Here is a 27,225-nt window from a genome sequence, read left to right on the forward strand (position 1 = left end):
AGCAGTCATCTTTTAAACTTAAGTGAAGTGAAGCCGTTTGGAGGGTACGGGTGTACATACTTGGCTTTGAATCTTCGATAGTTCCGAATTAGGAAACTTTTTGTTTAAATGTTGGATGTAGGTACGTACCTCCCGATCGGCGGGGATTAGTCATACGACCCATCATAATTTTTTGTAAGAAAGCCGATCATTTTTAGCATCCTAGTCAGGACAACTTCACCAAGACCTCTACCTATTTTTTCAATTATTCTCCAGGATTAACCTGACAATCACCCCTTTCTTTCGCGTCTCATTTCTGAAGACCTCTCTGTTTGCCTAAATAGTACTGTCAATTGCCGACACCAAAATGGCTGCGGGCGAAGACAGTTTCCTCGACCTGGAAAGGCATCGGGTGGAGTACGAGAAGCAAATTCTCAATCAGACGAAGCTGCTTGATTTCTGGAAACAATTACAACAAGAGTACGACGCGTTACGAACAGACGTAAATTCGCTAGAACCTTCGCCGAGTCCACACGAATTAAAGAAAGTACGCGATGACTACAAAGGAGAACTTCTGAAAGAGAAAGAGCTCGATGATATTTTCGGAAGCGACAAGACAAAGAAAGCCGAACAGATCCTCAGCAAACTTACCAACCGATTAGACTATGTCGGAAAGAACGTCGCCACACTTACCAAACAAGTTGAAGACCTTCAGAAGAAACTTTCGGCGGTGGAAATCGTTGCAAATCCGGGCGCGACCGATGAAGATGGATTGCCGATCACGGAGATCATGGAGGAGCTTGATGATGATGACAATGTCGTGTCGTATAGCCTGCGCACCCCGGGGGATCAGCAACCGCAGATTCTTGAAGCGCTGAAGAAAGCTGGTATTACGGACTTTTCGCCTCCTGCCGATACTTCATCGCTACCCGAATCCTCACAGGAGACGCCAAAACCTTCCAAAGAGATTCCAAGTATAACCATCCAAAAGCCCGACGAGGACCAGAATAGCGAGCTACCGAAAGAAACCCAAGTATCTCTAGCTACCCAACCTACGGAACCCAAAATGGAGGAGGCACCGAAGTCGAAACCCGCACCTAAGAAGAAGGGGGTGACATTCAGTGAAGATACAAAACCTGCACTAGTGGAAGAACAATCAGATACTGCCAAGAGATTGGAAGAAATTCTGAAGAAGGCCAGAGATCAACAGAGCATAATATCGGACCCTATCATGCCCGCTGACGAATCTGAAGAAGATGCTGCATTACGAGAAGATATGCTCCGCTACAACAGGGAGACAATGGAGTTCGAAATGGCTCCCATTGTTGCCGAGTTGACGCTAGATAGCGACAATGGTAGTGACGATGAAGACGACTACAGCGACTATGACGAGGGTGATGACGATGACGACGAAGACGAGTTCGGCATGACGAAATTAAGGGTCGATGATGAGTGGAGAAAACGAATGCTGGAACTAAAGGAAAAGCTGACCGATTACGACTTTGGGAAGCACAAAGCCTCGAATGATGAGGATGAGATGGTTGAGGGAATTGGTCGCATAAGCATCAAGCGTGAAGGTCAAGCTACTCCCGATGTACCTGTCGAAACTAAATCAGCACTCAAGTCAGAAGTCGAGGATACAGCGTCGCAAGATACTAAGAAGAGCGTTAGGTTTGCTCAGAGCCTTGATATTGCCGAAGAGACGGCTCCAGTTGCAGCACCAGCGCCGATGAAGGAAGCAGAGCGTCCCGAAGTCGACCCTCTGTCCGAAGTCGTCATGGAGCGTACTAGTGGCGCACCCCAACCAGTGGTAGCCCCATCCTCCAAGAAGACATCCCGATTCCGTAAGGAGCGAAGCAAGGCAGCACCTATGAACATGACTCCAGTAGCTTTAGGTGGCGCTCCGATTCTACCAGACCAACCCGACATAATTGGAAAAGAGACACCCTCCGGACCCGGGGGTCAGACCCTAGCGACTTCCGTACTGGAACACGAACCGTCCTCGGAACCGAAAGAACCGGATGAGTTCGACGCGAACCTTCTGCACAAGCAAGCTTCAGAGGAATATTATAAGATTCGCAACAAACTCGTACATCGCCAAGGTGGCTTTATGAAGGAAAACAAGAACCCGGTCCAGCCGCTGGATGAAGAGGAGGGTGGACCGAAACGAATGAGTCGCTTTAAGGCGGCAAGACTAGCTCAGCAGTCTTAAGGCATATCGATAACCTACGATGACTCGAGTTGAGCTAGGAGCTGGATCTGGATCTATTCTGCGAACGCGACCTATTGTTACGATGCATTCGAATCGTCCTTTTTAAGTAAGTGGCTACTGGTGAGGTCAAAAGTTGCATGTGTATCTACCATTTCTCGGTAGATGGATGGTTGGCACATACACGGTTTGCATGGTACATATGGGATAGTATCAATGCATCACTGAATTAGACCGGATTCACGACTACCAAATGTCAGAAATCAAATTGTCTCTAACGAAGGTAGGTAGGTCCTGTGCCATGTGCCCATCGTAAGTGTCTTTTATTTGCTCATTTGTTCGTACCCCATCCTCCACCAAGATGCTCCATGATCACGAGCTTTCAAATGCATAATTAGGTACTTTGGGACGGAACGCTTATTAATCTGACAATTGATGCGTAGCGGCTGTCATCTGCTATGCCATTACTAGCGATTCCAACATCGAAATAATGAAAACAGGGCTCTCTGACGCCGTTACCAATGGCTTGGTTTTTGATTGAGCTTCCGTGGTTTTGGCGATTCGTTTCACCCTGTACATTTCAATTCCATTTCTCGTGTCTTGTTCACATGTAGCTAGTAATTCGAATGCCTTCAATCGTATCCTTCGTGAACTCTTTTTGCCTTGATACTTTTTATAATTTTTGCGCTTTGCTCACTGACCATTGCCAGTCTTATCACGCATTCCCTAGAATTTCCATATTTTTTACTGATTTATTTTTCCTGTCCTCCGCCAATAAACCCTACCTAATTTATCTTCGCATTACTAAAATCCAACTCCGGATGCTGGGACTGGAATTTCTTCAATATATCCGCCTTCTTCTGATCCTCCGACGTAGGCAGGCCCATCTCCTTCTGTCGTTGATCGTACATCATCTTCTCAACCATACCCCGCGTCTCGCCGTCTAAATCGCTGAGCTTCGAGTTATCAGGTTGAATCTTGGTGACGTCGATTTTGGGCGCGGAGGTTACTACGTGGGCCCACCATTCCATTTTGTTCGCTTTGTCGAGGTGGATTTCGACGGTTTTGGTTCCGTCGGGCGCCGAGGTTAGCGTCCAGGTTGAGTCTTCGGTTGAGATTGCGTGGGGGAGGTCGCCCTGTTATGTGTTAATACGTTCACTATATTTCTCGCATAAACATGCCTTAGCTGCTTTGTGGATGGGTGGGTGTACGCACATCGATGACAGGTTCTTGCCCCTTGATCCCTGCCTTTAGCTTCTGTCGCTTGATTTCGACGATAATGTCCCGGCCTTTAAGGTTTCCAGGCACGGTTATGTTGATGTCGAGATCGGCGATGGTTTGGTTCCATTTGTATGGTAAGGCTGCCTGTTCCTCGGCCTCTTTGGCGCGGGTGGCGGCTTCTTGTTCGGGTGTGGGGTCTGTTTGTACGTTGCTGTTAGACATTGTATGCTATATTAAAGGAGGTGATATCTAAGTAAACTCATACCGTTATCAGCCATTTTACTATATTCTCAAGTCTTCTGCTGTTTATTATGTATATGAGATGTATGAGTTAAGAAGTTGTAGAAGAATTAGTTCGAAAGTGGGCGAAGCTTAGATAGCTCGATGGAGGGGCAGTCCGGTTATTAGTGGGGCAAGTTCTTCCTTGCAGCTTCTATAAGCATTTCAACCAATCATAGCGAGCCTACCCTTGTCTTATTTGTTCCATCCGCTCGGATAGGTACCCCAGGTACGTACCTAATATCGACCTAAAATTTAGGAGAGCTTGAGCTTCTTTCCATTCTTGAATTCTTTCATAATTCATTCACAATCTTCGCCGTTTCATTCCACCGCAACCACTCTATTTCCCTTATTTTCTTCGGTGGTTTGTAGTCGACAACATATCCATAGGGGATATTGTATCGCTGGATTTACCTTGCAAGACGAAAGAGGGCCACAACAAATGAATGGGAGACTATTCGCGCTCGGCTAGGCGACTACGATTTCCTACCAACATTACCGCGGCGCGACCGACGTGAACCTGCGGAACAGGAATAGACAGGTCACAAACTAAAACAGCAGAACCTACATAACAAGAATCGATAAATCAGAAACCATGTCACGCAAATACACATCCGCCGCATCGCGGACAACATCCACCCCATCCTCCGCGATCCCCTCCTCAGCCAAGCCATCCACCGAGCTCCCCGACGAATTCTGCCCCGTATGTCGACGAATGCGATATCTCAACGCAGACATGGAATTCCTCATAAACCCCGAGTGCTACCACCCAATGTGCAGCAACTGCGTAACCAACATCTTCGGCAAAGGCCCCGCGCAATGCCCCTACGCAAGCTGCACCAAAACCCTCCGCCAACGCGGTTTCCGGTCCGCATTCTTCCGCAACCTAACCGTGGAACGCGAGGTCGATGTTCGTCGTCGCGTGCAAGCAGTATTCAACATGGTACAAGACGATTTCGAGACGTTGCGTGATTACAACGATTACCTCCAACAAGTCGAAGACCTAACCTTCGACCTAGTCCAAGGCGGAGACATAGAACGCCGGGCCGCGGAGGAGAAATTGTTAGCGTATGAACAGAAACACAAAGAAGACATCGAGAAGAACAAGAAACGCGGTCGCGAAGCAGAGTCCCTACGCAAACAGCGCGACGCCGCAGACGCAGAAGCAGCGCGCCAGCGCAGGTTAGAAGAACAAAGGGAAGAGGAACGGGCTAGGGCGGAAGAAGCTACTATCAACGCGGAAGTCATGGAGGCGCTTGCGCGCGGGGAACCCGGTACGGCGGCGGATATACAAGAGCGTATTATTGCGCAGAAACGCGCTCGTGTTGCTGAGATCGCGGGGTCGCGTTTTCCGTCGTTGCTACCGTCTACTACTGCTACTGCTACGAATAAACCGAGTAATCTACTTTCTATACGTGGTTTACGCGATAAATCCCAACGCGACGAGGACGCGGATTATTATCTTCGCCCGTATGATCCGTTCGCAGGGTTGGATTTATTACCTACGCGATACACCCTACGTGGTGAGGGCGACGGGTATGCGAATCCATGGCTTGAGGAGGCGAAGACGAGGGATGATCATAGAGTCCCTGGGTACAGTACGAGAGAGTATGCGGCGCGCGCTATGTTTGAAGCGTTTGCGGGGCTGGGCGTGGTGATTGGGGAGGAGAAGGAGAGTGAGAAGAAGGCTGTGGGGACTGCGGGTGCGGTGGATGTTGCGGGGATAGGGGCTGGAGTTGGGGCTGGGGTGAAGATGGAGGTTGATGATGTTTTTAGTTGAGCCTGTCATTCGGAAAGGCGTTCATGGGACGGTAGGCCGTCAAAATTCAAGGAGGACGGTAGAGTCTTGTCCACACTGCCATGTGGTCATCTTCGGGACCAAAGATACCGGGTGGAGCATGCATGCGATGCGTACCTATCATACCCATAGTTACGCGCGTTAGAAAGGGGGTACATCATTACTCACCACCCATGGGACCGGAGTGAGGTTTCATCATTTTATTTGCATAGCGTCGGCGTTTAGGCTTTGCATTTACATTTCCCTAGGAACTGCGCTCATATTGGAGCATGCATGTGTCTGAATGGTTAAGATAGAAAGGACGGAATTAAGATCTCAGCGGTGATATAGAAATAAGACGTTAAAGTGCTCTAATTGCTATAATCGTCGTGAGTTTTAATTTTGATCTTGAATGTAAATATTCTCCTATCTTAGTAGTTTGATATGTCATAGGTAGGTAGGGAACCTATTCGCTCATATTGATTGCCCCGTCAAATATAAATGTCTATCTCAAATACCACCCTAGCCCAACCATCCCAATCACACCACTTTACGCCGCGCAAGAAACGGAAAAACTAAGTAGGAAGTCATTAACATATGCCATTATACAATAGCCTACTATTAAATGTGATTTGCTTTATGTTGTTTCGTTTTGTCGGGTGTTGTAGAAATCAAAGGTTTGGGCTAGGGGGCTTGGGAATAATACAGGTATAGGTAATGTCTCTGGTCCGTCTGTCCCTCAAATTCGAATTTGATCCCATTCCTATCATCGCCCATCTTCTCCCATCATCGCGGGTTCTCTATTAATCGCAAGTCCCTAATCGCGATGTCCACCTCTGCTTCAACTTCTCGTGGATAATCTTGGTTTCCTTGGGGGAAAAACGCTATCAAGTTGATCGTCTTATTTCTTCTTGTTTAGGCACCTTGCGTTATGTTGGGAAACACAATCCTATAAATTACGCAAGTACCTTTGCCACTCGCCCAATTCGTCTTGCTCTCAAAAAACCACCTGTGTTAATTCCTCTTTCCTTCGGTCTCAACAATTCTTCCGATGTAGGAAGAAAATTCCATGGTCAAATCCAAGGATAACGCCTCGCTCTATGCGTGCTCTGATAAGTTTGGGTTGCGTCTCGTATAATACCCCTCATTTCCAACTGTTATAATTCTCCATGCCTCACTATTCACTTTCCTATTGTTGCCAAGGGGTCTGTGTGGCAGGTCGAGGGAACACAGGCATCGTCTCCAAATGATCTAACCCTCCACCTATTGGCTGTTGTCCGTGTTGCCAACCCATCCCTGTTTGGTGATTCACGAAAGCGCCTTGCCGGAAAGGATTCGTACTTCCTGTAGGTTGTGGCATGAGACCGCCGCTGGTCTGAGGCCTTTGTGGTTGGTTTTGGGGTTGATTCTGAGGTTGACCGAAATTTCTCGCAAACGGATTAGTTCCAGTAGTAGCGGACTGAATTGGTGCTTGAACTTGAGGTTGGCTTGGAGGTTGTGATTGGAAAGGAGAGCTCGAAGATGGATTTGAGAAAGGAGTGACAGCTTGAGGGGATGATCGGGCGAAAGGATTCGTATTTTGCCGGCTTAGACCGCCAGCTTGGGTCTGCGGGCTAGTCGGCGGAGGGAATGAGTTGGTGGTCATTCCAGTGGGATTCGCCATCATCATAGATGCCCTAAAAGGATTAGTTGTTTGTTGGCCAGGCTGTAGTCCTCCCGTCTGCATAGGGGGCGATAGCGTTCCAGTCGGAAATGATGTAGCAGTGTCCTGCGGTATAGAAGGTAGGGTGCCTGGTGTGAAAGCTGGTTGTGGTGTATATCCGCCGAAACCAGCACCTGTGAAATTTGGCTGCATTTGATTCGGTACTTGTTGCTGCTGAGAGAAAGCGCCGACGTTCTGCTGTTGAAAAGGGCTATTATTGGGCTGAAATCCAGTAGGTTGGGGGACAAAGCCATTGCCCTGGAGCTGGCCCGTCGGCTGCACCGCAAAACCGGTATTTGAGGGCCAAGGATTGCCTGTGGGCATTGGTTGGTTAACCTGGGTTATCTGCGGTTGCGGGTTTGGCTGCACGGCCATTGCGGTCTGATTTTGTTCTATCGAATCGAAGAAATCGATAAGGTCGGGATCTGGTCCTTTTGTCGCTTGTGGTGGCGGTTTCGACGATGGCGTTGGTGAACTACCCGGTTTCTTGAACACCGGCTTCGCATCTGCTGCGCTCTTGTCTCCTTTTGAAGAAAGTCCGGCGCCTCCTTTCTTCTTGGCATCAAGTTCTGCTAAGTACTGTCTTCGGTGGATTTCGAAGTCGGGATCCTTCAAATATTCTTCTAGCTGACGTCGAAGATTGATCGGAGCGTGCTTCAGCTTAGGAACCTCGACTCTAGTATGAGGCTCCCACTGCCTGGCTATAGATAGATATTGCACGACGTAATCTGTCTGCTTCGTAAAATTTTGATATATTTCCAAAGCCCTTTCCGCATCCGGTCTTGACATTTCGAAGAAATGCCCTAGGTTTGGTCAGCCTCTAGTGTGGGTATCTTCAATGGGATGCTTATGGACTTACCCAAAATGTTGATCATGGCTTGGTTCAATACCTGGAATAAGGACAGTAAGTCCAACACTAAAAGTCTGAAGACGGTGATGGTAATTTCGTTCTCGGGATCCTCAAGCACCTGTTCACCAGCAGGGTCAGCATCGCCCGTATACGACGGAAATGTCGACAACGTACATCGCATTTTAGAAGAGCAGTCAGTTGGTGTTGAACGACTTCGGTCTCTCGGAGTAGTCCCTTGTCAACCGAGAGTTTCTCCAATCGCGTCTCCTTGGCCCGAACCCAATCTACTCTCGTTTCTCTATACGCACGCACGCGCTCGCCGAGATATCCGGCATAGTGCCGTATATTTCGACCCTGAATTTGTGCTACCGTCTACATTAGAAATGTGGTCTTTCGGGTTACCGATATACCAAATTGCCCCGTATTATATCAGCAGATTACTCACCATCAGTAAAGGAACCGATCGCTAGCATATTTCGATGTTTTGCAAGATATGCTAGTGTCGCGTCCGGAGACCCTTCCCTGATCATCAAGTGGATGGTGATCAAACTTTTGAGTACGACAGTCCATGTTGAATCCCGTAATCGAAACTGTAAGGCCCGAAATACTTCTCCTACTCCAGCTTCGCCTGCGTGTGTAGCGACAAGGATATGTTCGATGTACTTGGTTTTCGGAGGGGCGGCCTGGGTCAATATCATGTCAGCCACATCTAGCAATACTGATATTTTGTATACTTAATAGACAGGGCCGATCCGTAGGATGGACTCACCTTGATCTTGGTTGCACCCTTGACCGACTTCTCAAAAGAACTAGACATGATGGTGACGGTAGCAGAGGTTAAGCCTCAGGCTGCCGAGTATATCTATTGTCAGGCGTCGTCACCTTGGGGGTTTGGGTATCGATCGGGATTATCGGGTCGGAGGTCTACGAGTAGGAAAATAGAATTAGAGGAGGCTCGGTGGAGGATTGGTAGGACTATTTGTCAATGTCGGACAAAGGCGACAATCATAATCGGGAGTGCGACGTCAGGGACGATCAGGTTCGTAGAGGACCAGATTGAGCGGATTGATGATCCGAAGTAGAAATCGTGAGCATTAGGCGGATTTTGGGATTTTGGGGAGGGAACTTCGTTACGACTATTCCATTTCGAGACGACCCTCTGTTTTGTTTTAATACAATAACTATTGATACATTGAATATCTAATTTCGCAAATGATTGACTCCGTTATCGTTTGTCGATGTTGATGTTACTGGGCGGAGGGATTTCTCTCGTCCTATTATCTACCGAGCAAGGAAGCTCAGGATAAGAGGATAAGGGAAATGGAGGTTTTGGAAAAAAAGAGGCTAAGCAGGCTAGCCAAGTCCTAGCCGCAACGTTGGGTGGTCGGGATATCGGGCTGCCGTTGTTGGCTACTAATGCTGCTCCTGCTGCTGCTGATCTAATTTAAGGTTTGCACCGTCATCCTGTGCCCACGTACAGATACCTATCGACAGTTACAGTACGTAGCACTTGAGTACCTATGTACCTACTATACCCGAATCCACCGACTTTTCGTAGTGGGTTTCAAATTCATACAAACATCATGTGCTTACATACGTCACATAGGATATTCTTCATTTCATTCAAGATATAAGGGGCACTAGTTCATTGACGGACGATTTTCAATCTCGAAAAGGCTATCTTTCAGGTACAGGTATCCTAGTACCTACACCTACTCTAACCCACAGAAAAAGCTACGTATTTCCGATGAGGTCATATTAATTGTACGTGAAAATCATTCGAAAAGCAGACCCAAAAACAGGTTTATATCTTCATTGTTCATGAGCAATTTGAACCCAGAAAGGGTTTCCTATGCTATGATTCAGAACTTCTATCTATTTCCTTTGAAGTACAATATCATCCTATGAAAACGCGCACAATCCACTTATATACATAGGATACCTAAGTCGGATAGGTTGTAGAACTAAAGAGAAAAAGAAACAATAAAACAAGCCTTCCAAACTACCAAATAGTAATCAGAGTTGCCTTTCGCGTCCGATGTAAACAAGGTCGAGGTGTGTCGAACGCTTATTTCATGATTCCGCCCTCTCGTTACAATAGAACCACTTAAGCCACCATAAGGAGGAGAGTTCCAGAGCTTCGAGAGGAGGAACACATCATACAATACACGCAGCTTTCATCATCTATCGAAAAATTGTTAGCACCGATTCAAAATTAAAATAAGAGTAATACTTTTCATGGGGTAAATACTCACTTTTATTTGAAGTGGAAGGATGAAGAGAAAAGGAAAAAAAGAAACCCAAGCTTTGGTGGAAACAGCAATAGAAATGGATTTTTTGCGCCGGAGCGGGTCTATAATTGTCCGTCAACATACTGTGGGCCTTGCTGATATAATGCATGGATAGTTATGTACGGTTCTTATCGATACGGTTTTATCTACCTAGGTACATGATATGTAGGTATTGTCATCCGTTCAGCTTAATCTTTTCAGCATCCTCGTATTTCTTTTTTCTTTTTCTTTTCTAAGAAAAAGGGAAAACCGGAAAAGTCAGATGAGGATTCCATGGTTCGATCCTTTTCAATTCCCCTGCAAAGGTGTGCCCTGAGATGCATCGTCGGCATCAAAGGGCAGCCTGTATCTCGCCGATGGCAACCTATCTTTCAGTTGAAGCACACGAGATCCATTCATGATGAGACCCACGATGATAAACAAAGTTCTATTCATGATATTACCACCACTGCATCTACGTCTGAACTCACTGGATCTGAAGATAAACATATTATGCGTGCATTGAAGGATGAGTCCTGTAAGAAATAAAACTTCCAGTTACCTATTATGAACTAAGTCTGAGTAGTTCATATCCAGATTTCACGCTCCCTAATCCTACGCACAAGAATGACTATCGTGCTGGAGAGAGCGTTATTATTTACGGCTTCCTCAAGAAGCGTAAAGATAAAAGAGCCGGCTTGAGCATTTGTGAATTGGTTCCCCATAACTCCGACGTCGTCATTCAGATTGAGTCTCGCCGTCAAGACTCCGATCATACCCATGAGAAATTCAAGTCTATCCCGGCTCACAGCCCGGTCATGATTCAGGGAGTCCTCCAGGAGTCTTCAAAGGGTAGTTCAGACCCGACACGGCGACATTTGAAGAAATGGGACGTAAGGCTGCAACATATACATTGCCTAAACCCTTTCCCGAAAGATATTATCGTCTCCGAGAATGCTGTGTGGCCACCCAAATTACGTCATATGCAACTTCGGTTCGATCCTGCTCTTCGCGATAGGTTGAAATTCCGCCATGATCTGCAGCGACTGTGTGTTAACTGGCTACATGAGGAAGGGTTTACTCAAATCGATACTCCTATTCTCTTCAAGTCGACTCCAGAAGGTGCGAGAGAATTTTTAGTCCCGACGAGGCGTAAAGGCTACGCCTATGCGTTACCGCAGAGCCCGCAGCAGTACAAGCAAATTCTTATGGCCGGTGGCATTGGGAACTACTTCCAATTCGCCAGGTGCTTCCGTGACGAGGATAATCGTGCCGACAGACAGCCCGAGTTCACCCAGCTAGATTTGGAGATGGCTTTTGCCAATGAGGGAATGGTAATTGAGTTGGTTTCACGTCTCATGACCAAAATATTTCACTACCTCCACACCAACTACGTTTCGGTAGATGACCTTGGCGGACGGCACCCAATATATCTTCCGAAAGACGACCTGCCGTTAGTGGACGAAGATAAGGCCGCATATGGGAAGCAAGGTCAACCCCAATCCCGAAATGAAAATAAACCTAGCGAAGGAAATAGTGGGAGAGAGGGGGACGGTGTCTTTCGGTATCCTCCCACCTCCCTTCAGATTGCTAGGATACCATATGAAAAGGCAATGCAATGGTTCGGTTCCGACAAGCCCGATTTACGTATACAACGGCCACATGTATCGAGTGTGAGTACTACTTCCTACGGGCACATACTCTATATACTAACTACATCAGATCCGTACCCTCTCAGATCTCCCAAAAGAATTCACTAATATGATCACAAGCCTAGAAAATCCTGTCGTGGATTTTTGCAAGTTTCAATTAAATTTACCACCTAGCGAGGCTAAAAGCTTTATAAGCAAGTTTATGGACGCTCTGCCTAACTCCACAATCAAATTAACTCCTGAGAGTACCCCTGCTGTCTTCATATACGATTCTAGCAAGCCACTTAATGGATTATCAGCCTTGGGGCACGAAAGTGCCGAAAATATTTCGGGGATTCAAGATGATTATTTCCCTGAAATTAAGGACGGCGACATTCTCATCATGCAAGCACGGAAAGATGAGCCTTTCTTCGGGGGTTCTACTGACCTCGGCAAGCTCCGAACCGCAATACACTCAGCGGCTGTCCAGGCGGGTTTGATACCCAAAGACCGCTCATTTAGAGCTGTCTGGATATACGAGTTTCCCCTCTTCACGCCGAATGGAGATGACCCTGGACAAGGAGGAGCCTCGGGGTTCTCTTCTACTCACCACCCCTTTACAGCTCCTCGCGATTACGTGCTCCTCAAGACGGACCCGCTCAAAGTTAAGGGCAGACACTACGACCTCGTCATCAACGGCGTAGAGCTCGGCGGTGGAAGCCAACGTATTCATCAAGCTTGGATCCAGGAGATGATTATGCGAGACGTTCTCAAGATGACCGACGAGGGCGTTGCCGAGTTCTCGCATCTTCTTGAGGCCCTACGAGCGGGGTGCCCACCGCATGCTGGGTTCGCGTTCGGGTTTGATCGCCTGCTGACGGTACTTTTGGGTCTCACATCGGTTAGGGACGTTATTGCGTTCCCTAAGGTGAAGGGGGGCGAAGATCGACTCGTTGGTAGCCCGGCGAAGATTACACCTGCGCAGCAGGAGATGTATCACATCTTTGCGGACTCGGAAGAATAGGGATGATATTCGTCGTGTACGTAATACATTAGGATTGTAAAAATGTATACAATATTCAACTCTAAGCAATTTTTCAGGTCCTGGTTCTGCTAACTATTCCGACGGAAGTTTTCTTAATGGCACTCCTCGAAATGTCTCATGTGTTCAATATCTCCACCTGTTTTCTACTCACATGATGAAAACAAGGCGAAAGGTACACATACATCCCATTCGTACCATACCAGACGAAGTATAATTGATAATAGGACAATGGGTCAGTCAATTAATTCGGATTCCACCTATCCCCATCCACGACTTTTCAAGAATGCATACCAAGCCCCCATCCTCCGTGAGCCAATCTGTTCAATTACCCCTGACATCCAACACATATGATTTCACAAACTACACCTACCTAGGTAATACGCAGCTAAGTCAAGCAGACTTTACCAACAATTAATCCACACTCTCCCCATCCACAGCAGCAGCCTCCTCCTCCTCATCAACGGCATTCTGAGACATGTCTTCCTCTCCATCGATCGCATTTCCAACTTTCACATCATCCGCAACCCGCTTTTCTCCATCTTCGGTCTCGGAACTAGATCCGTCCTCCTCTATGTTACTTACGGCGACAGCTGCATCCGATATAATAACAGCCTCTTCTAGCGGCGGCAAACCCTCTTCGTCCCCTAGCTGCGCGTACGTACCGTTTGCGGGTTTGGCGTGGCGTGTGCGTTCTCCGATGATGTTGGATGTGTCGAGGGCTTCTTTGTCTTCGTGGGCTGTGTTGGGTGGGTGTTAGTGTAGCGATAGTATAGCGTATTGGGTTAATGAGGCGTTGGTAAAGAGTGTAGGGCAGAAGATAGGGGGGACGCACTCAGCTTCAAGTCAGCAGTAGCGATCCCCTCGTCAATAGGAATACCCGCGTCTGTCTGCACAGGGGCATCTTCGTCCTTGCGGCTGGTGTGGGAGATGTACGGCTTGTCCGCGACGTTAGCGGAGGGGGCGGGAGCTTCGTCGCTGTAGAAAGACATCTTGAAATTTTCAATATTAATAAGTCGAGATATTCTTGGTGTGCTTTGGTGATACTTGAGTAAATTGATGGTATCTTCAAGAGCAGATATCTCAACTCATCTTCGGCGGGGAGCCTTACTCTTATACACAACTTCAACACCATCACTCATCCTCTATCTCCATGAAAAGTCCCTCAAAGTAACGAACTCATCCCACCCAGGCACACTCACCTAACGTCATCATCGTCATCGTCATCAACGCCTCAATCGATCGATGCTTACCTACCCCCCCCCCTAACAACCCAACACATTCGCATCAACCCCCTCCTCTCTATGAACCCCCTATCGTGAATCACAACACCGCACACAAATAAGCACGACAGTCCGTTATAATCGCTTCAGTGACGATATCCCCACGTTCAACCGTTCCTTCCATTTCCCCTTTGCTTTTTTTCCTGAGTATGGCATAGTTTCGGCTCCTACGACAGAGTTGTGACTTATTACTTTCGCCTTCACCCCGGGTTTCGCGCACTCTCAGCCCCGCATACCCCCGGGGAGATAGATAGGAATCGTCATGTTGGCGTAACTCTAGAATTATGTAGGACAGAAGGAAGTGTTGAGGACGCTTCTTGTCATTTATCACACTCAGGAGCTGGATTTCGTTTCGAATACGAGGAAAAAAAGCAAAACCTGGAGTTGTAGATGACGAGTCGGCTATATGTGCGTGAATCATATATCAACTTTCACCTTACCCCCGGTCAAATCCGAAGCATCCCAAATAGATGCCTATCACATCTGATCTACTAACCTATACGAAGGTACTATTCAGCCCTACCTCACGCAACCAACCAAACCCCATCACTTACACATACGTCACCTATGCCATCTCCTATCACAACTCACTATAACACCATCACCCAAAGAACCACCGCAAGTAAAATCATGACAGTCATAATCAATTCCTTCTACGTGCCTAATCATGCATGCATCGTTTCTAAACCAAAAGGGGTATCAATATCATATATCCATGCTCACTCCTCACCCCTCGCCCCCCCATCTCCCCGTCCCTCACCCTCTCACCGAAAACTCGACGGCCCACCCCCACCACCATCCCGTCGACTCGCCATACTCTCCTCCAGCGCCCGTCTCAACTCCTCATCCACCTCCCCATCCCCATCCCCATCTTCACCCACACCCATACTCCTAACCCTACTCTTCCGTCTAAACTCCTCCTCCGCAAGACTCTGTTTCTTAACATACTCCAGCACAATATCCTCCTCCGTCCTCAAACTATTCGCCCGTGCCAACTCCTCCTTATGCGCACGTTCCGACTCCTCAATCGCGCGGCGTAACTCATCATCATCCCCTGCCCCTTCCTTATTCTGTTCATTTTGCGAAGCCTCAATCGCTTTTCTTAATTCCTCTTCCTCATCTGAATCTCGGGATTTATGTTGAACCTCCGAAGCTTGTAGCGCCTTTTTATAATTCACATCTTCATCATCAGCACTACGCTCCGTCTGTGATCTTTCGAGTGCTCGCTTGAAGTCCTCGTCTTCTTCGCTTTCCTCGAGGTCGTGCATTTGGATACCTCTATGCTGTGAGTCCGCGATACTTAATTGCACGGCTTGTTCGATTAGCGCTTGGTACTCCTCGTCCGTGATATCCATGAGATCTTCGGGGATGCGAGGAGGTAGTGCCGGCGGCGAGGCCATGGGGTCGGGTATCGGACGCTTGATATCGGACATGTATCCGGAATCTTGTCCGCTGGATGCGAAGGACGTAGTCGAGTTGTACGATCCTACCGTTGTAGATCTAGTTCGTAATGCCCTGACGCTCGAGCGAATCGCTTGTTCAATTCGCGCATCTTCAGAAGCATCACCGTTAGAAGTTTCTCGCACTGCGGTCAGAATAGCTCGTTCGAACTCCTCATCCTGTTGTTCACGTGTACTATCCATGTTGGAGAGGGGTTCTTCCTCGATAAACGTGCCACCTGTTGCCGCTGCTTCTGCTTTCCTTTTCTTCCATGCTTTCTTCTGTTCATGCAATCTCTTCCGTTCGTCGAGAGACATATTCCTTGTGTGAAGCCATCCTGTCTTCGGTGGTTCATTGCCAAGGATCTGCTCAGTTATAACACTTCCGTGGCCCGGTACCATGCGGGGAGACGCGTCCCTAGATTTTCCTTTCTCTTTCTGCTTCCAGGTATAAAATCCTCTCATTTGCTCCTTTTGTGAAAGCCAGCGAACTTCAATATCCTCACGCTCCGCTGGTGATGCGTTGGTAAAATCATCTTGACCTTGAGAAACTCTGGATGAGATAATGTATTTTTGGGCACTCTGGGCAAACATTGTCCGTATTTCGGCATGGACTCCCTGCATGGTATATGCTGGAATAGACCATATAGCTACCGTAGGTGTTAGTATACTCAATTATGACGGGAGTTGGCCTTGTCGTAGCTCACCTGCTGCGGGTTTTAGCACCAACCCTCCAATACCCTTGCCGAATCCCTTCAGCACTCCGACACCACCATCCTTCTCTGCACCTCTTAGAGGCTGGGTCACAAGCCCAGTGATCCCATCGTAGAAGCCAAGACCGAATTCCTTGCTAGCGATCTTAAGACCACTGGCAAAATCCGTGACTTTCTCTGCGGGTCGGACAGTATCGTCGTTATATAGTGTCGGCGCATTTCTGAAACCTCTCGCAAGTCCCAGACAGAAGTTCATGGGTGTCTTCATTCCAGCAGCCACGATATTGTTGACGCTCTTGCCGACGCCGATTGCCCTTTCAATATTGTCATTGCTCATCAAGTTCGGTGACGCTGCTCCTACCCTTTGCATTGAGTTGTTACGTTGATGGCCAGGGGTAGAAGGCGGTTCGGATGGAGACCTTGAACGAACTGATGGGAACGAGGCAGTAGGCGCTAGGTTAGGTAGACTACTATTCTCGGTCCTCATACCAAGAGGGTGGGAGGGTATACTAGCTAAATCTGCATTTGGCAAGGTCGTAGTAGAGTCGGCAGCACTCACACGATCCACTGAAAGCGTACTGTTATTAACCTCCGCTGAAACAATAGTAGTTGTGTCATCGTCAGCTTTTTCAGTTGACTTTGATGATTTCGGGCCTATTGCTGCTTTGAAGACGCCTCGTGGAAGGTCTGCCACAGACATGGCGATGGTACTAAAGTCGCCCACTAGAGCAGACGTACAAGCTGATATGGGGTCTGTCGGGTGGTCCTCAGTACTGTATTCATTGGCACGGAATCTGAGATGAAATATTAGCATAATTAGGCCATGATATGTAGCCTCAAACAGGATGTACTCACAGTTTCAAATCCGAGTACCTTAGATACCCGTTATTAACGAGTGTTGCTGCCGCAAGAGCGCTGAGATGAATCTGAGTTCGGCGAAGACGCCATACAGCAACTCGGCTAGGAGCTAAAGCGCATCGGAGTCTATCGACATCAAGATGCTTATGAAAGCATTGAGCTCCAACGTCTGCACCCTTTTCTTCCCGAATTTTCTCTCCCAATTCGTAGGCTCGCTCTTGGGTTTCTGGTTTCAGCGCCGTTCGGATAGCTTCGGCTAATCCCTCTGCAGTGAGTTTCTTGTACGGAATAGGTTCGGGACCTGCACCGGCCCTCGCAACCATAGCGCCCCAAAAAGGTTGATCTCCAAAGAATGGAACAACAATGGTAGGTTTACCCGCATTGATTCCGGCCGCTGTGGTTCCAGCGCCTCCGTGATGGCAGACGGCGGAAACATGCTGAAATAGCCAATCGTGGGGAACATTGCCAAGCATAAAGACGCCCTCTGGTATACCGACCGAATCCGCTCCTAAGCCGCCCCATCCCTTAGAAACAAGTGCTCGCACTCCCGTCTCGGCTACGGCGTCAAATATCATTCGGGTTAAGCCATTAGGATCATCCACGACAATAGATCCAAATCCTATGTAAACGGGAGGGGGGCCCGCCTCGAGAAAAGCGGCTAATTCAGGCTCCGGAGTGAAAGATGATGCCAAGTTAAGGAAATAAAATCCAGCAATGTCAATATGTTGACCCCAATCGTTCGGCTTGGGGATGAGAGCTGGTGACCTATGGTACGTATGAGATTGGTGTGTATTTTAAGGGGTTATTAGTTTTCGACTTACCAGCAGTATGTGTAAGGGATCCGGAGTCTAGTCAGCACGGCAGGTGCCCAGAGTATAGAAAGAGGCTCAAGGTCAAGAATCTTTGTACGGAACCGATTGATTACATCTCCAAGTCCTTGCCATGTCATCATTTCAACCAATGCATATGAGATGTAATTCGTGGTGATCGGATCTGTATTTGAGGATTGAATATTCGCCAGCGGTTGTGGGAACGCTCTTGTCGGCGACCAAGGCATACTTTATTTCATTAGTGGTGAATCTCGTATACACTTTCTTCTGAGACTTACGTGAACATTAAGTGTAGAGGTACTCCTAGTTTTTCCGCGATATGTATATGCGCGAAACTAGGTGGGTTTGCGATAATCGCATCTGCGACAAATGGCTTGTGGCCAGAGAGGTCACTTAAAGGACCCGGACTCTCCTCAGATTCATGGTCGTTGCGCCGTTTATCAAAGCGCGGCGCCGGTCCAAGACCATCTCCAGTCTCGATAGCAGATCTCCAGCAGCCAAGAACGATCTCTTCAATTCCCTTTCTTCGCTTGGCGATCTCACCGCTTTTCAACGTATCGATACCGGGCATTAATCCTGGGTTCTTGACCATAAAGGCCATGAGTTCGGCGGGATCGCCTCCGATGTTGAAGAATTCTAGGCCATTATCTTCGACGAATTTCTGAAATGTCGCATGCGTTGCTACTCTGACTCGGTGACCGTATGTTTTCTTCAATATTTGACCGAGCGCGACAAATGGTTGTACATCACCCCGAGATCCCACGATCTGTATCACGACGTTTAACTGGGGCGGAGGGGTCTGACCCGGTTGACCACCTAGACTAGGAGGGATATAGGCAGGAGGGAGAGTAGATTCGACCGCGGTTTCGCTCTCTCTTAACTGGTTACGTAGAGCGGGTGCGATAAAATCGGCTAGATGTGGACTCGTTTGGTTTATGTTGATGTTGACTCGACCGTCGTCTAATATCAAACCTCATATTAGTTACTGAAGTATTATATAGCTATGAGATGGAGGGGCGTACCCGTAACAGCAGCGCCGGCATCAAACCCATTCTGGTGAAGAGAAAATTGGTCAAGGTTTTCGCTGTATGCTGGGGGAATTTCCTCGTCAACTGCAAGTTCCGTATCGACAGGCATGAGACCAGTGTTATATCCATCATTATCATTTACAACGACCTCTGGAGCTTGGCTGAAGGAAGTACGGCCAGGAGTTTGAGCTCTGGCGCTCTTCTCGTCGACGATCGTCATTATGATAGGTTTAGGAAGGTTATGAAAGCATGTGGAATAAGATTTAGTCTATGGTAGAATGTTGTAGACACGATGTTATGAAGAATCTTGAAGTTTTGAAGTTCTGGGAAACCTGATTCTAGCGATTAAGACACGAAGAGGGGAATGACGAAATACAGATAAGGGAGGGGTATCACATGTAGTAACGATAAAAAAGAAGAATCATAATCAGGTATCACGAGGAATACGAAGAGAGAAAAAGAATACTGAGTAATGGCACTGAATTGGAATATATTGACTAAGATTTCTTGAAGTTATGAGAATATGAGTGTAGTATTAAGAGTGAGGGAGAGAGGAAAGAACAGTACCGTATTTAGGTTGATATCGCGAAGCTCCGCGCCCGGCGCAGCACGTTGATAATAGTAGAATAAGAGGGTACTTATTGTGTAACGAGCAAAAAAACAATTATTAGCTGTTGGACAGGGGTTGGAACGACAAGGCTACAGCGTTCTAGAGCTAAAGTCCCTCTTATCAACCAATCAACTTGCTTCATATTATGCGGGTGCCTGCCTAGGGTACGTGGTTTTAAGTACTCCGCAACTGCTCTGCCACCAGTAATACCGCTAGAGTGACCTGATTATATACGCCTTTAACAGCCCTAGAGCTCGCGATTCTCGCATTCTATAAGCGAATCTCGGATAGTCTCAGCCTCAATATTTTAATTTCCAACTGGCTTATATGTCTTATAGTATTTTTAACATTACCATCATCTGAATAACCTATTCCAATTAATGTCTCAAATTTGAATTGTTGTACAGTGTGTTAGAAAATACTTGAATACTTTGAGGTACTTTTCATGCGCGATGGGGTCATTGGAAATGAAGGTCCATTTAATAGGTCGATGACGACGGATTCGTGGCTGTGCCATAGTGCGAGTCAGCCTTATTGGAGAACGAGTCCGAGCTGAAAAATGCCTTATAACTCTCCACTATAATGCCCTGTACGAAATTTTCGTAAGTATATGTAGCCTAGAGCACGACACCGTATTAGATAATACGTATCTACAAAGACAATCACTTACCTAGCTTAGGCAGCATTATAGATTTCAAACCCGATGCTATAAAGTTGGCAAAGAATTGGATTTAGTGGACTGCAGGAATATTTACTATAAAAATCTTGTTGGTAGGACTGCAGGCAGCCGTTATAAATGTCTGTTCACTGGTTATGAGCGACCGCTACTTTAAATAAGTAGTTTTGAAGGAAGTAGAGCCAACGTTCCTCGGTAAGCGAGTCGCATATGCTGGGAGACTAACGTGTTGGGGGCCGGTTATAAACGTCGCCAAAAAGAGACGGAAACACATACATATGTACATATGTATGTATGGGCCGGCAGTAAATCCGGTGAGTGCGCCGTAAGTGACTCCGTATTACATAACGGGACGTACCGGAGACTAAACCGGATTAAGAATTTTGGCTTTGTAACCAACTCTTCGGATTCGCTTTCGCACCTTCAAATCACGAGTCGGTTTCTTTTATCGTCCGTCGGTAGCTATACAGTTATGCTGTTCGATTTAATATTCGGTTTAAGAGGTTAGTTATCTCCACGCCAGTTACGTGAATCGTAATGGCATCTTCAGAAATAGAGAAAAGCCTACAGATAGATAGACAGACGTTGCGGATGGTAACGGAAATGAGAGGCCACTGCATTCCATATAATGAACAAGAAGATGGCAAAGTATCGTCGTAAATGACTACGATACCTCTAATGCTTTAGAGAGGCTGGACCTTAATAGTGTGGATTGCTTTAGACTCTGGGAGTGTGCGTAGGTATGTTGTAAGATTAGTGAAAGATCGACTGGAGAGAATTCCGATTAACGTCATTAGATGGAGTGGATATGTGATAGTGAGTGAGATCGAATTGGGTGGTTTCGACTTTACCATGTACAGTTACAGGATATTATATCGGAGTGGTATATCATAGAATACTTCCTGTTCCTTAGTTGGATCTTAATATGTCGAGTATTTGCCCGGTACCGTGTCATCGCGACCCTGAGAATAGCGGGTTATCCGAGTTTATTTACCTCTTCTAGGTCATTGGATGTTCATATTCGTCCTCCTCACTGGTATAACGCGATCTTTGGAGAAAAAACTGTTGCAATTGCATATAACGCCCGATTTATGTCATCTCCATTGAGGCAAAGAAACTTTTTGCGCGAGTCCGCCAGGTTTTTGATATGGTACAAAGGCCGTTTGTTAGAATCCGAGTCATAGCTCTAGACTGGTACATCAAATTTGTCCAACATTTCTGCTGATGTCGAGACTCCTTCCCCTTGCCTTCATCAATCGATATCTTGCGTATCTAATCGAAAGTCGCAGTCGTATTACCGCGCCGCATCGGATAGCTACGTAATATCCTTATTAAATCGTCCCACCACCGGTAGTCGTTTAGCTCGAGAATCGTCGAGTGATCTTCGCAATAACTAAGAATTCATTAGTATTCATGCTACCCATCATCATTTGACCCGCATACCATGTAAAGCAACAACACTGAAGATGAAGACCAGAGAGAGAACCAAGACGACGACGGGATCAACCTTAAGACCAGGGGATTCATCGGTGTAGAGTCCTGGATAAAATTAGTGCCGGGTTTCGCATCTATTTTGTAAATCCTTCACGTACTCAGCATTGTGCTGCTGCTACCACCGGCACCGGCGGCGCGAGTGCTACTCGGTCGCACATTTGCGAGCTTTTCCTTTTGGTCGGCGGCAGCTCGTCGTCGGATGGCAGTTCGTGCGCCTCCGGGAGGAGCAGGGGAAGAGGGACGGCCGGTGCTCGCGCCAGTAGCGGCGGGCGAGTTAACGGGAGAAGCAGGTCGGGGAGAAGACTATAGATATCCAATGTCAGCGCAAACCCGTAGAGTACCAGACGATCTTCAATGCTAGTTCACACAATGTTGCGATGAGTCTTTAGAAGCCCAGCCCCTTATCACATGAATTGGATTCCTACTCCTTTTGGAATAAACATACCATTGCGAATATTAGAAGAGTAAAGTATGGATAAAATGACGAATTAACCACCCTCGACTTGATTGATTAAGCGTTAAAATGTGCGAGTAGATGAAAAGAAGGTAAAGTCGCGTGTGGATTATGTATGGTGTGGTATCTTTTTTAGGGAGCTATCTCCAAATAAAAATCCGGGGTTCAATTGAGGCCACGATTTTGGAAAGCTCAGACCCTGGCCTCCTTTCTTGATTACCTAAGTATACGGAAAAGGGCTTTATCCGTTATTCCGTTATACTGTATTACGTAATGAATGTCAGACAGTATAAAGTGGATCCTCTTTCAATCTGCAAAAGACCCCACTAGAAGCTTCAACCCATGTGATGATGATCGGACAGATCCGAAACCTAAGAATACCCCACCTCAATTTTTCTAGGTAAGGAATTCTTTGCTGCAGGCTCTCATCATAAAGCGTAAAAGCATCGTGATGTGGGGGTGACGCACCCTGCAACTTACGCGCGTCACATTTACAGAAGTTAAATCCACAAGGCTAACCAATGAATTGAGTTATTTTCCCTTGTCACCAGTTTCCATCACTTCCATGAATACTCCTAGTTGTGGATTTCAAAGAGAAGGCAGCAGTCAACAGTTGGGATAAGGAGTTTCGACCGTTGCGCTATTATTTAATAATCAACTAATTCCCCACTAGTCGTTTGCTGTTTTCTGAGGAATCCAACAATTACGATCAATCTAGTCTGACGGGATATTAATTGACCTGCTTATCTCTAAGAGGGGCATATCAATCTCATCGATATTACTAATTTCACGAAGCTCTCCAAAAGCAAAACTACTTCTATTTCTTCCTTAATAACCAAGATGGATTTTGATTGGTCTACACCTTTCCCGGAAGGGGTCATATCCTTCCTTGATACTGACTTGTATAAGCTAACTATGCAATGTGCCGTCTTCAAATATTACCCTGATGTACCTGTCACCTATGCCTTCACCAACCGCACTCCCGAGAAGAAACTCTCACGCAAGGCTTTCTCGTGGCTTTGCGAGCAGATTAGCAGTAAGTGTCTACCGCCATAGCTAATCACTCACTTTTATTCATATCTGGGTGCTTACGTTTCTTTTCCTTCATTATAGAGCTCGGTAACATATCACTGTCCGACGATGAACTCCGATACTTGCAAACGCATTGCAAATATCTCACCCCTCCTTACCTAGCCTTCTTGAAAGAATTCCGTCTGAAACCCCGTGAGCAACTCAATCCGACTTTCGTTCCCGTAGGAGCAGATACCGGAGCCGATGACGAACTAGGTGATGTTCACATCGAAATTCGCGGGAAATGGGTGGACACTATTCTCTATGAGATCCCTCTTCTAGCTCTGACGTCCGAGGCATACTTCAAGTTTATGGACAAGGACTGGAACTATGATGGACAAGAACAAAAAGCATATGAGAAAGGTATACGCCTTCTTGAGGCAGGTTGCATATTCTCCGAGTTCGGAACCCGGAGACGACGCGACTATCATACCCAAGCGTTGGTCTTCAGGGGTTTAGTGAAATCTAGTAAGGAGGGGGAGAAGCGCGGATTGCCGGGTACTCTTTCAGGCACTAGTAACGTCCACCTAGCCATGCGATTCAACCTACCGCCAATCGGAACCGTCGCGCACGAATGGTTTATGGGTATCGCAGCCATCACAAATGACTATACAGAGGCGACAGAGGAGGCTCTACGTCGATGGGTTGGCTGCTTCGGCGAGGGTGTATTAGGAATAGCATTGACCGATACGTTTGGAACTCCGGAGTTTTTGAAGGCGTTTAGCAAACCCATCAGATATCTCCCCGATACTCCGAACATACCACTCCTCGATGAGGGTACTCGCCCTACAACTTCGTCCAGGACATATGCCGACGTCTATGCCGGTGTACGTCAGGATTCAGGTGACCCTGCGAACTTTGTTAAATTGATGCGCGAGTTCTACGACAAGCAAGGCATCAAGGATAAAAGGAATATTGTATTCTCTGACTCGCTAGATATCGATAGATGTATCGAGTATAAGCGCGTATCTGAGGAGCAAGGTTTTCAACCAACCTTTGGTGTTGGCACATTCCTGACTAACGACTTCACTCAGCTGAGCACAGGCAAAAAGTCAGTACCACTCAATATTGTCATAAAGTTGAGTTCTGCTGCCGGAAATCCGGCCATTAAAATCAGTGATAATATTGGGAAGAATACAGGCGACTCAGCCAAGGTCGCAGAAGTCAAGAAGCTTTTGGGCTATGTAGAGAAAGAATGGGCGGGCGGAGACGAGACGTCGAGATGGGGCAAGGCCGATGACGTTACTAAACCTTGAAGGTATTGTCAATATGGATACGGAAAATGTGCCGGCGCGCTTCCAGCTGCGAGTCAGTTAGGAGACGGCTGGTAACTGGGCCATTTAGATGGGATACATCGCCACCACCGTAGTGGTTCCTGAATCGCGCTACGATACCCAACTGATCTCGATTTTTATTCTGGGCCCTCGAGATTTGCATCGGACCCTTATGGTATTGTTGATTCTCTACATCGCTGGTGGACCATTAATGATTCAATAGACAGGACATAGCTAGTCAATTCGGAAGAGTCTAGGCACGATGTAGACGACATGGAACTTTATCATGATTCCCCAGGTTTATAAAATAGACAAGATGAGCCCAGTTCTCTGGAGTAATGGCCTCGCATAATCAAGTTAACGAAGTCCAGAACGTTTGTAGATCCTTCTCCACGCTGGAGAAGCACTGCTCAATTATCCAGTTCTCTCCTCTCTTCGGGTTATACTAACTATTCAGATGGTTCGGTTTGCTCTTAGCCTTGCCTTGGCGTCTTTAACGTCAATCGCATATGGCGCATTCAGTATATCATCTAAGAACAATGTTGCCGTCTACTGGGTAGGAACCTGCCCCCTTCCCCGTCCTCCATTATTCCATGTGGCAGGTCTTGGCGGCGCTGACCCATGAAAATAGGGTCAAGGACCGAATCAAGCTGGCTTAGCTACATATTGTGCGGATCCGAATATCGACGTTATCGTTTTATCGTTCGTATACCTGTTCCCACAGCAAGGAAATGGCTTCCCCGGACTCAACTTCGGGAACCAGTGTGGCGGTACCGTGTACGCCGGCCCGGGGTATAACGGCGTGAACAACGCTAGTAATAACCATCTATATGTCTGCCCCAATATCCAGCATGATCTAAATACTTGCCGCGCAACTTCCAACAAGAAGTTCATCCTTTCCCTTGGTGGCGAGACTTCGCAATACCAACTCAACGGCGCCACTGATGGAACCAACTTCGCCAACACATTATGGGGCCTCTTCGGCCCGCGCACGACGGCATGGGTCAATGCCAACAAGCCGCGCCCCTTTGATTACAACGGCGTAGGTTTCACAGTCGACGGTTTCGACCTGGACGTCGAGCACCCACCCACCGATAACTGGGCCGGGTACAACGCACTCGTCTCCCAACTCCGCACGAACTTCGGCTCCGGCGCCGGATCGCAGTACTTCCTAACCGCGTCGCCGCAATGCGTAGTCCCGGACGCTAATCTCAACGGCGTGCTACAGCGCGGTACATTTGATATGTTATTTATCCAATACTATAACACACCCCAGTGCTCCGCCGCGACATGGGTTAACTCGAATACCGGCTATAAACCCGGTGCTACGTTTAATACCGCCGGGTTCACGTTTGATACTTGGACTACTTGGCTCGCGAGTACGCCGAGTAAGAATGCGAAACTATTTATTGGTCTGCCTGGGTCGAGTGGTGCGGCGGCGGCTTCTAGTGTGGTTACGCCTGCGCAGGCGCAGAATTTGATTGATGCGTATTATTGTAGGGGGAATTTTGGCGGGGTTAGTGTGTGGGAGGCTACGTATGCGGCGGCGAATGTGGTTAATGGGTTGAATTTTTATCAGAATTTGAAGAGGGATTTGAATACTTCGTCTTCGGATACTAGGTTGTCCTGTGTGGTGAGTTGAGCTTTTCCCTTTGATTCTTGTCTTACCCCTTTTTAGTGGCGTGTGGTTGTACCCCACCCCCTTTTTACCGAATGATTTCTTGCTATAAATTGTTAAAAGTAGTCAGACCGCTAACACGTTTCTCTTTACTTGAAGTAGGCTCCGGCTCCGTCTAGTACTAGTACTACTAGTACAACATCTACTAAGTCATCAACGACTACTGCTGCGGCTACGACATTTCCGGTTACGACGAACGGCCGTTGTGGTACGGGATTCAATTTGGCGTGCGCTGCAGGACAGTGTTGCAGCCAATACGGATACTGTGGTACCGGCAGCACTTACTGCGGCACGGGCTGTCAGAAGGGCTTTGGTACGTGTAGCTAAGAAGCGTATATATCAGATTGTATATACTATGGGATAAAAGTGTAATTGTAAGATAGATCAAGGTTGGGTGCTTGTATATATCATGTATGATGAATTGATAACACTGTTACGCTTATATGAATTTATGTATTGGGTTTGCGATCATGTGGGATCGTGGTAACAGTTCCCTTGCGCCTTCAAGTTTGTTAGGATTCACTGGAGCTTCTCTAGATGTCTAGAACCCACTATATTTATGTCTCGGTGAAAGTAGCGATTTTCTATTGAACACCCCACGTAAGCCCAAGGTTGCATGCATATTAGATGAACCTGTTTGAAACAAGGCCTATAAGTGTAGATCTTTCTATCAATAAATAGATGAAGCCTCAGTTGTTTGGAACCTCGCAGAGTCTAACCTAAAAGGGAAATACTTCGTGTAACCATTGGTAAGAAGCACGACGACGTCATGCGGGTAGTACGGATGCGACGTTTTATGAACTACGAATAGAAAACTTAGCCTAGCGAATACCTACCTAAAACCGTAATCCCTTCAT

General features: G+C 47.1%; 10 protein-coding genes across 10 annotated transcripts; 5 read left to right on the forward strand and 5 right to left on the reverse strand.

Moving 5' to 3' along the window:
- Nucleotides 1-206: 206 nt before the first annotated feature.
- On the forward strand, nucleotides 207-2,582 carry F4822DRAFT_63514 (Prefoldin subunit-domain-containing protein). The gene has a single exon (XM_051463780.1). The coding sequence runs from the start codon at nucleotides 347-349 to the stop codon at nucleotides 2,189-2,191; it is 1,845 nt and encodes a 614-aa protein (XP_051309979.1). The 5' UTR covers nucleotides 207-346; the 3' UTR covers nucleotides 2,192-2,582.
- F4822DRAFT_63503 (nuclear movement protein) lies at nucleotides 2,583-3,770 on the reverse strand. The gene is made up of 3 exons (XM_051463779.1): nucleotides 3,675-3,770; nucleotides 3,404-3,606; nucleotides 2,583-3,324 (listed from the first exon to the last, which is right to left on the reverse strand). Exons 1-3 carry the CDS (start codon nucleotides 3,685-3,687, stop codon nucleotides 2,974-2,976), a joined length of 567 nt encoding a protein of 188 aa, XP_051309980.1. The 5' UTR covers nucleotides 3,688-3,770; the 3' UTR covers nucleotides 2,583-2,973.
- Nucleotides 3,771-4,171: 401 nt separating this feature from the next.
- F4822DRAFT_63517 (CDK-activating kinase assembly factor) lies at nucleotides 4,172-5,843 on the forward strand. The gene has a single exon (XM_051463781.1). The coding sequence runs from the start codon at nucleotides 4,284-4,286 to the stop codon at nucleotides 5,466-5,468; it is 1,185 nt and encodes a 394-aa protein (XP_051309981.1). The 5' UTR covers nucleotides 4,172-4,283; the 3' UTR covers nucleotides 5,469-5,843.
- Nucleotides 5,844-6,654: 811 nt separating this feature from the next.
- On the reverse strand, nucleotides 6,655-8,834 carry F4822DRAFT_434147 (ANTH-domain-containing protein; the record flags this gene model as incomplete). Its single annotated transcript, XM_051461955.1, has 5 exons — nucleotides 6,655-7,970; nucleotides 8,027-8,135; nucleotides 8,192-8,382; nucleotides 8,463-8,700; nucleotides 8,787-8,834. 5 exons carry the CDS (start codon nucleotides 8,832-8,834, stop codon nucleotides 6,655-6,657), a joined length of 1,902 nt encoding a protein of 633 aa, XP_051309982.1.
- Nucleotides 8,835-10,581: 1,747 nt separating this feature from the next.
- On the forward strand, nucleotides 10,582-12,942 carry F4822DRAFT_434148 (tRNA synthetases class II-domain-containing protein; the record flags this gene model as incomplete). The annotated part of the gene is made up of 3 exons (XM_051461956.1): nucleotides 10,582-10,825; nucleotides 10,885-11,960; nucleotides 12,010-12,942. The coding sequence occupies 3 exons, from the start codon at nucleotides 10,582-10,584 to the stop codon at nucleotides 12,940-12,942; spliced, it is 2,253 nt and encodes a 750-aa protein (XP_051309983.1).
- Nucleotides 12,943-13,374: 432 nt separating this feature from the next.
- Nucleotides 13,375-13,952, reverse strand: F4822DRAFT_434149 (uncharacterized protein; the record flags this gene model as incomplete). Its single annotated transcript, XM_051461957.1, has 2 exons — nucleotides 13,375-13,700; nucleotides 13,796-13,952. 2 exons carry the CDS (start codon nucleotides 13,950-13,952, stop codon nucleotides 13,375-13,377), a joined length of 483 nt encoding a protein of 160 aa, XP_051309984.1.
- Nucleotides 13,953-15,007: 1,055 nt separating this feature from the next.
- F4822DRAFT_438798 (glycosyltransferase family 1 protein) lies at nucleotides 15,008-19,220 on the reverse strand (the record flags this gene model as incomplete). Its single annotated transcript, XM_051462562.1, has 6 exons — nucleotides 15,008-16,332; nucleotides 16,390-17,189; nucleotides 17,251-18,018; nucleotides 18,075-18,311; nucleotides 18,362-19,043; nucleotides 19,106-19,220. 6 exons carry the CDS (start codon nucleotides 19,218-19,220, stop codon nucleotides 15,008-15,010), a joined length of 3,927 nt encoding a protein of 1,308 aa, XP_051309985.1.
- Nucleotides 19,221-21,385: 2,165 nt separating this feature from the next.
- On the reverse strand, nucleotides 21,386-22,762 carry F4822DRAFT_63673 (Sec61beta family-domain-containing protein). Its single transcript, XM_051463782.1, has 4 exons — nucleotides 22,337-22,762; nucleotides 21,990-22,194; nucleotides 21,841-21,936; nucleotides 21,386-21,790 (listed from the first exon to the last, which is right to left on the reverse strand). Exons 1-4 carry the CDS (start codon nucleotides 22,337-22,339, stop codon nucleotides 21,756-21,758), a joined length of 339 nt encoding a protein of 112 aa, XP_051309986.1. The 5' UTR covers nucleotides 22,340-22,762; the 3' UTR covers nucleotides 21,386-21,755.
- On the forward strand, nucleotides 22,715-24,936 carry F4822DRAFT_63749 (nicotinate phosphoribosyltransferase). Its single transcript, XM_051463784.1, has 4 exons — nucleotides 22,715-22,745; nucleotides 22,843-23,381; nucleotides 23,459-24,865; nucleotides 24,918-24,936. The coding sequence occupies exons 2-3, from the start codon at nucleotides 23,186-23,188 to the stop codon at nucleotides 24,670-24,672; spliced, it is 1,410 nt and encodes a 469-aa protein (XP_051309987.1). The 5' UTR covers nucleotides 22,715-22,745; nucleotides 22,843-23,185; the 3' UTR covers nucleotides 24,673-24,865; nucleotides 24,918-24,936.
- F4822DRAFT_63685 (carbohydrate-binding module family 18 protein) lies at nucleotides 24,935-26,869 on the forward strand. Its single transcript, XM_051463783.1, has 3 exons — nucleotides 24,935-25,246; nucleotides 25,322-26,323; nucleotides 26,471-26,869. Exons 1-3 carry the CDS (start codon nucleotides 25,148-25,150, stop codon nucleotides 26,693-26,695), a joined length of 1,326 nt encoding a protein of 441 aa, XP_051309988.1. The 5' UTR covers nucleotides 24,935-25,147; the 3' UTR covers nucleotides 26,696-26,869.
- The last annotated feature ends 356 nt before the right edge of the window (nucleotides 26,870-27,225 follow it).

This window comes from Hypoxylon trugodes (genome assembly GCF_022578975.1).
Source record: "Hypoxylon trugodes strain CBS 135444 unplaced genomic scaffold F4822scaffold_10, whole genome shotgun sequence".
Classification (NCBI taxonomy): domain Eukaryota; kingdom Fungi; phylum Ascomycota; class Sordariomycetes; order Xylariales; family Hypoxylaceae; genus Hypoxylon; species Hypoxylon trugodes.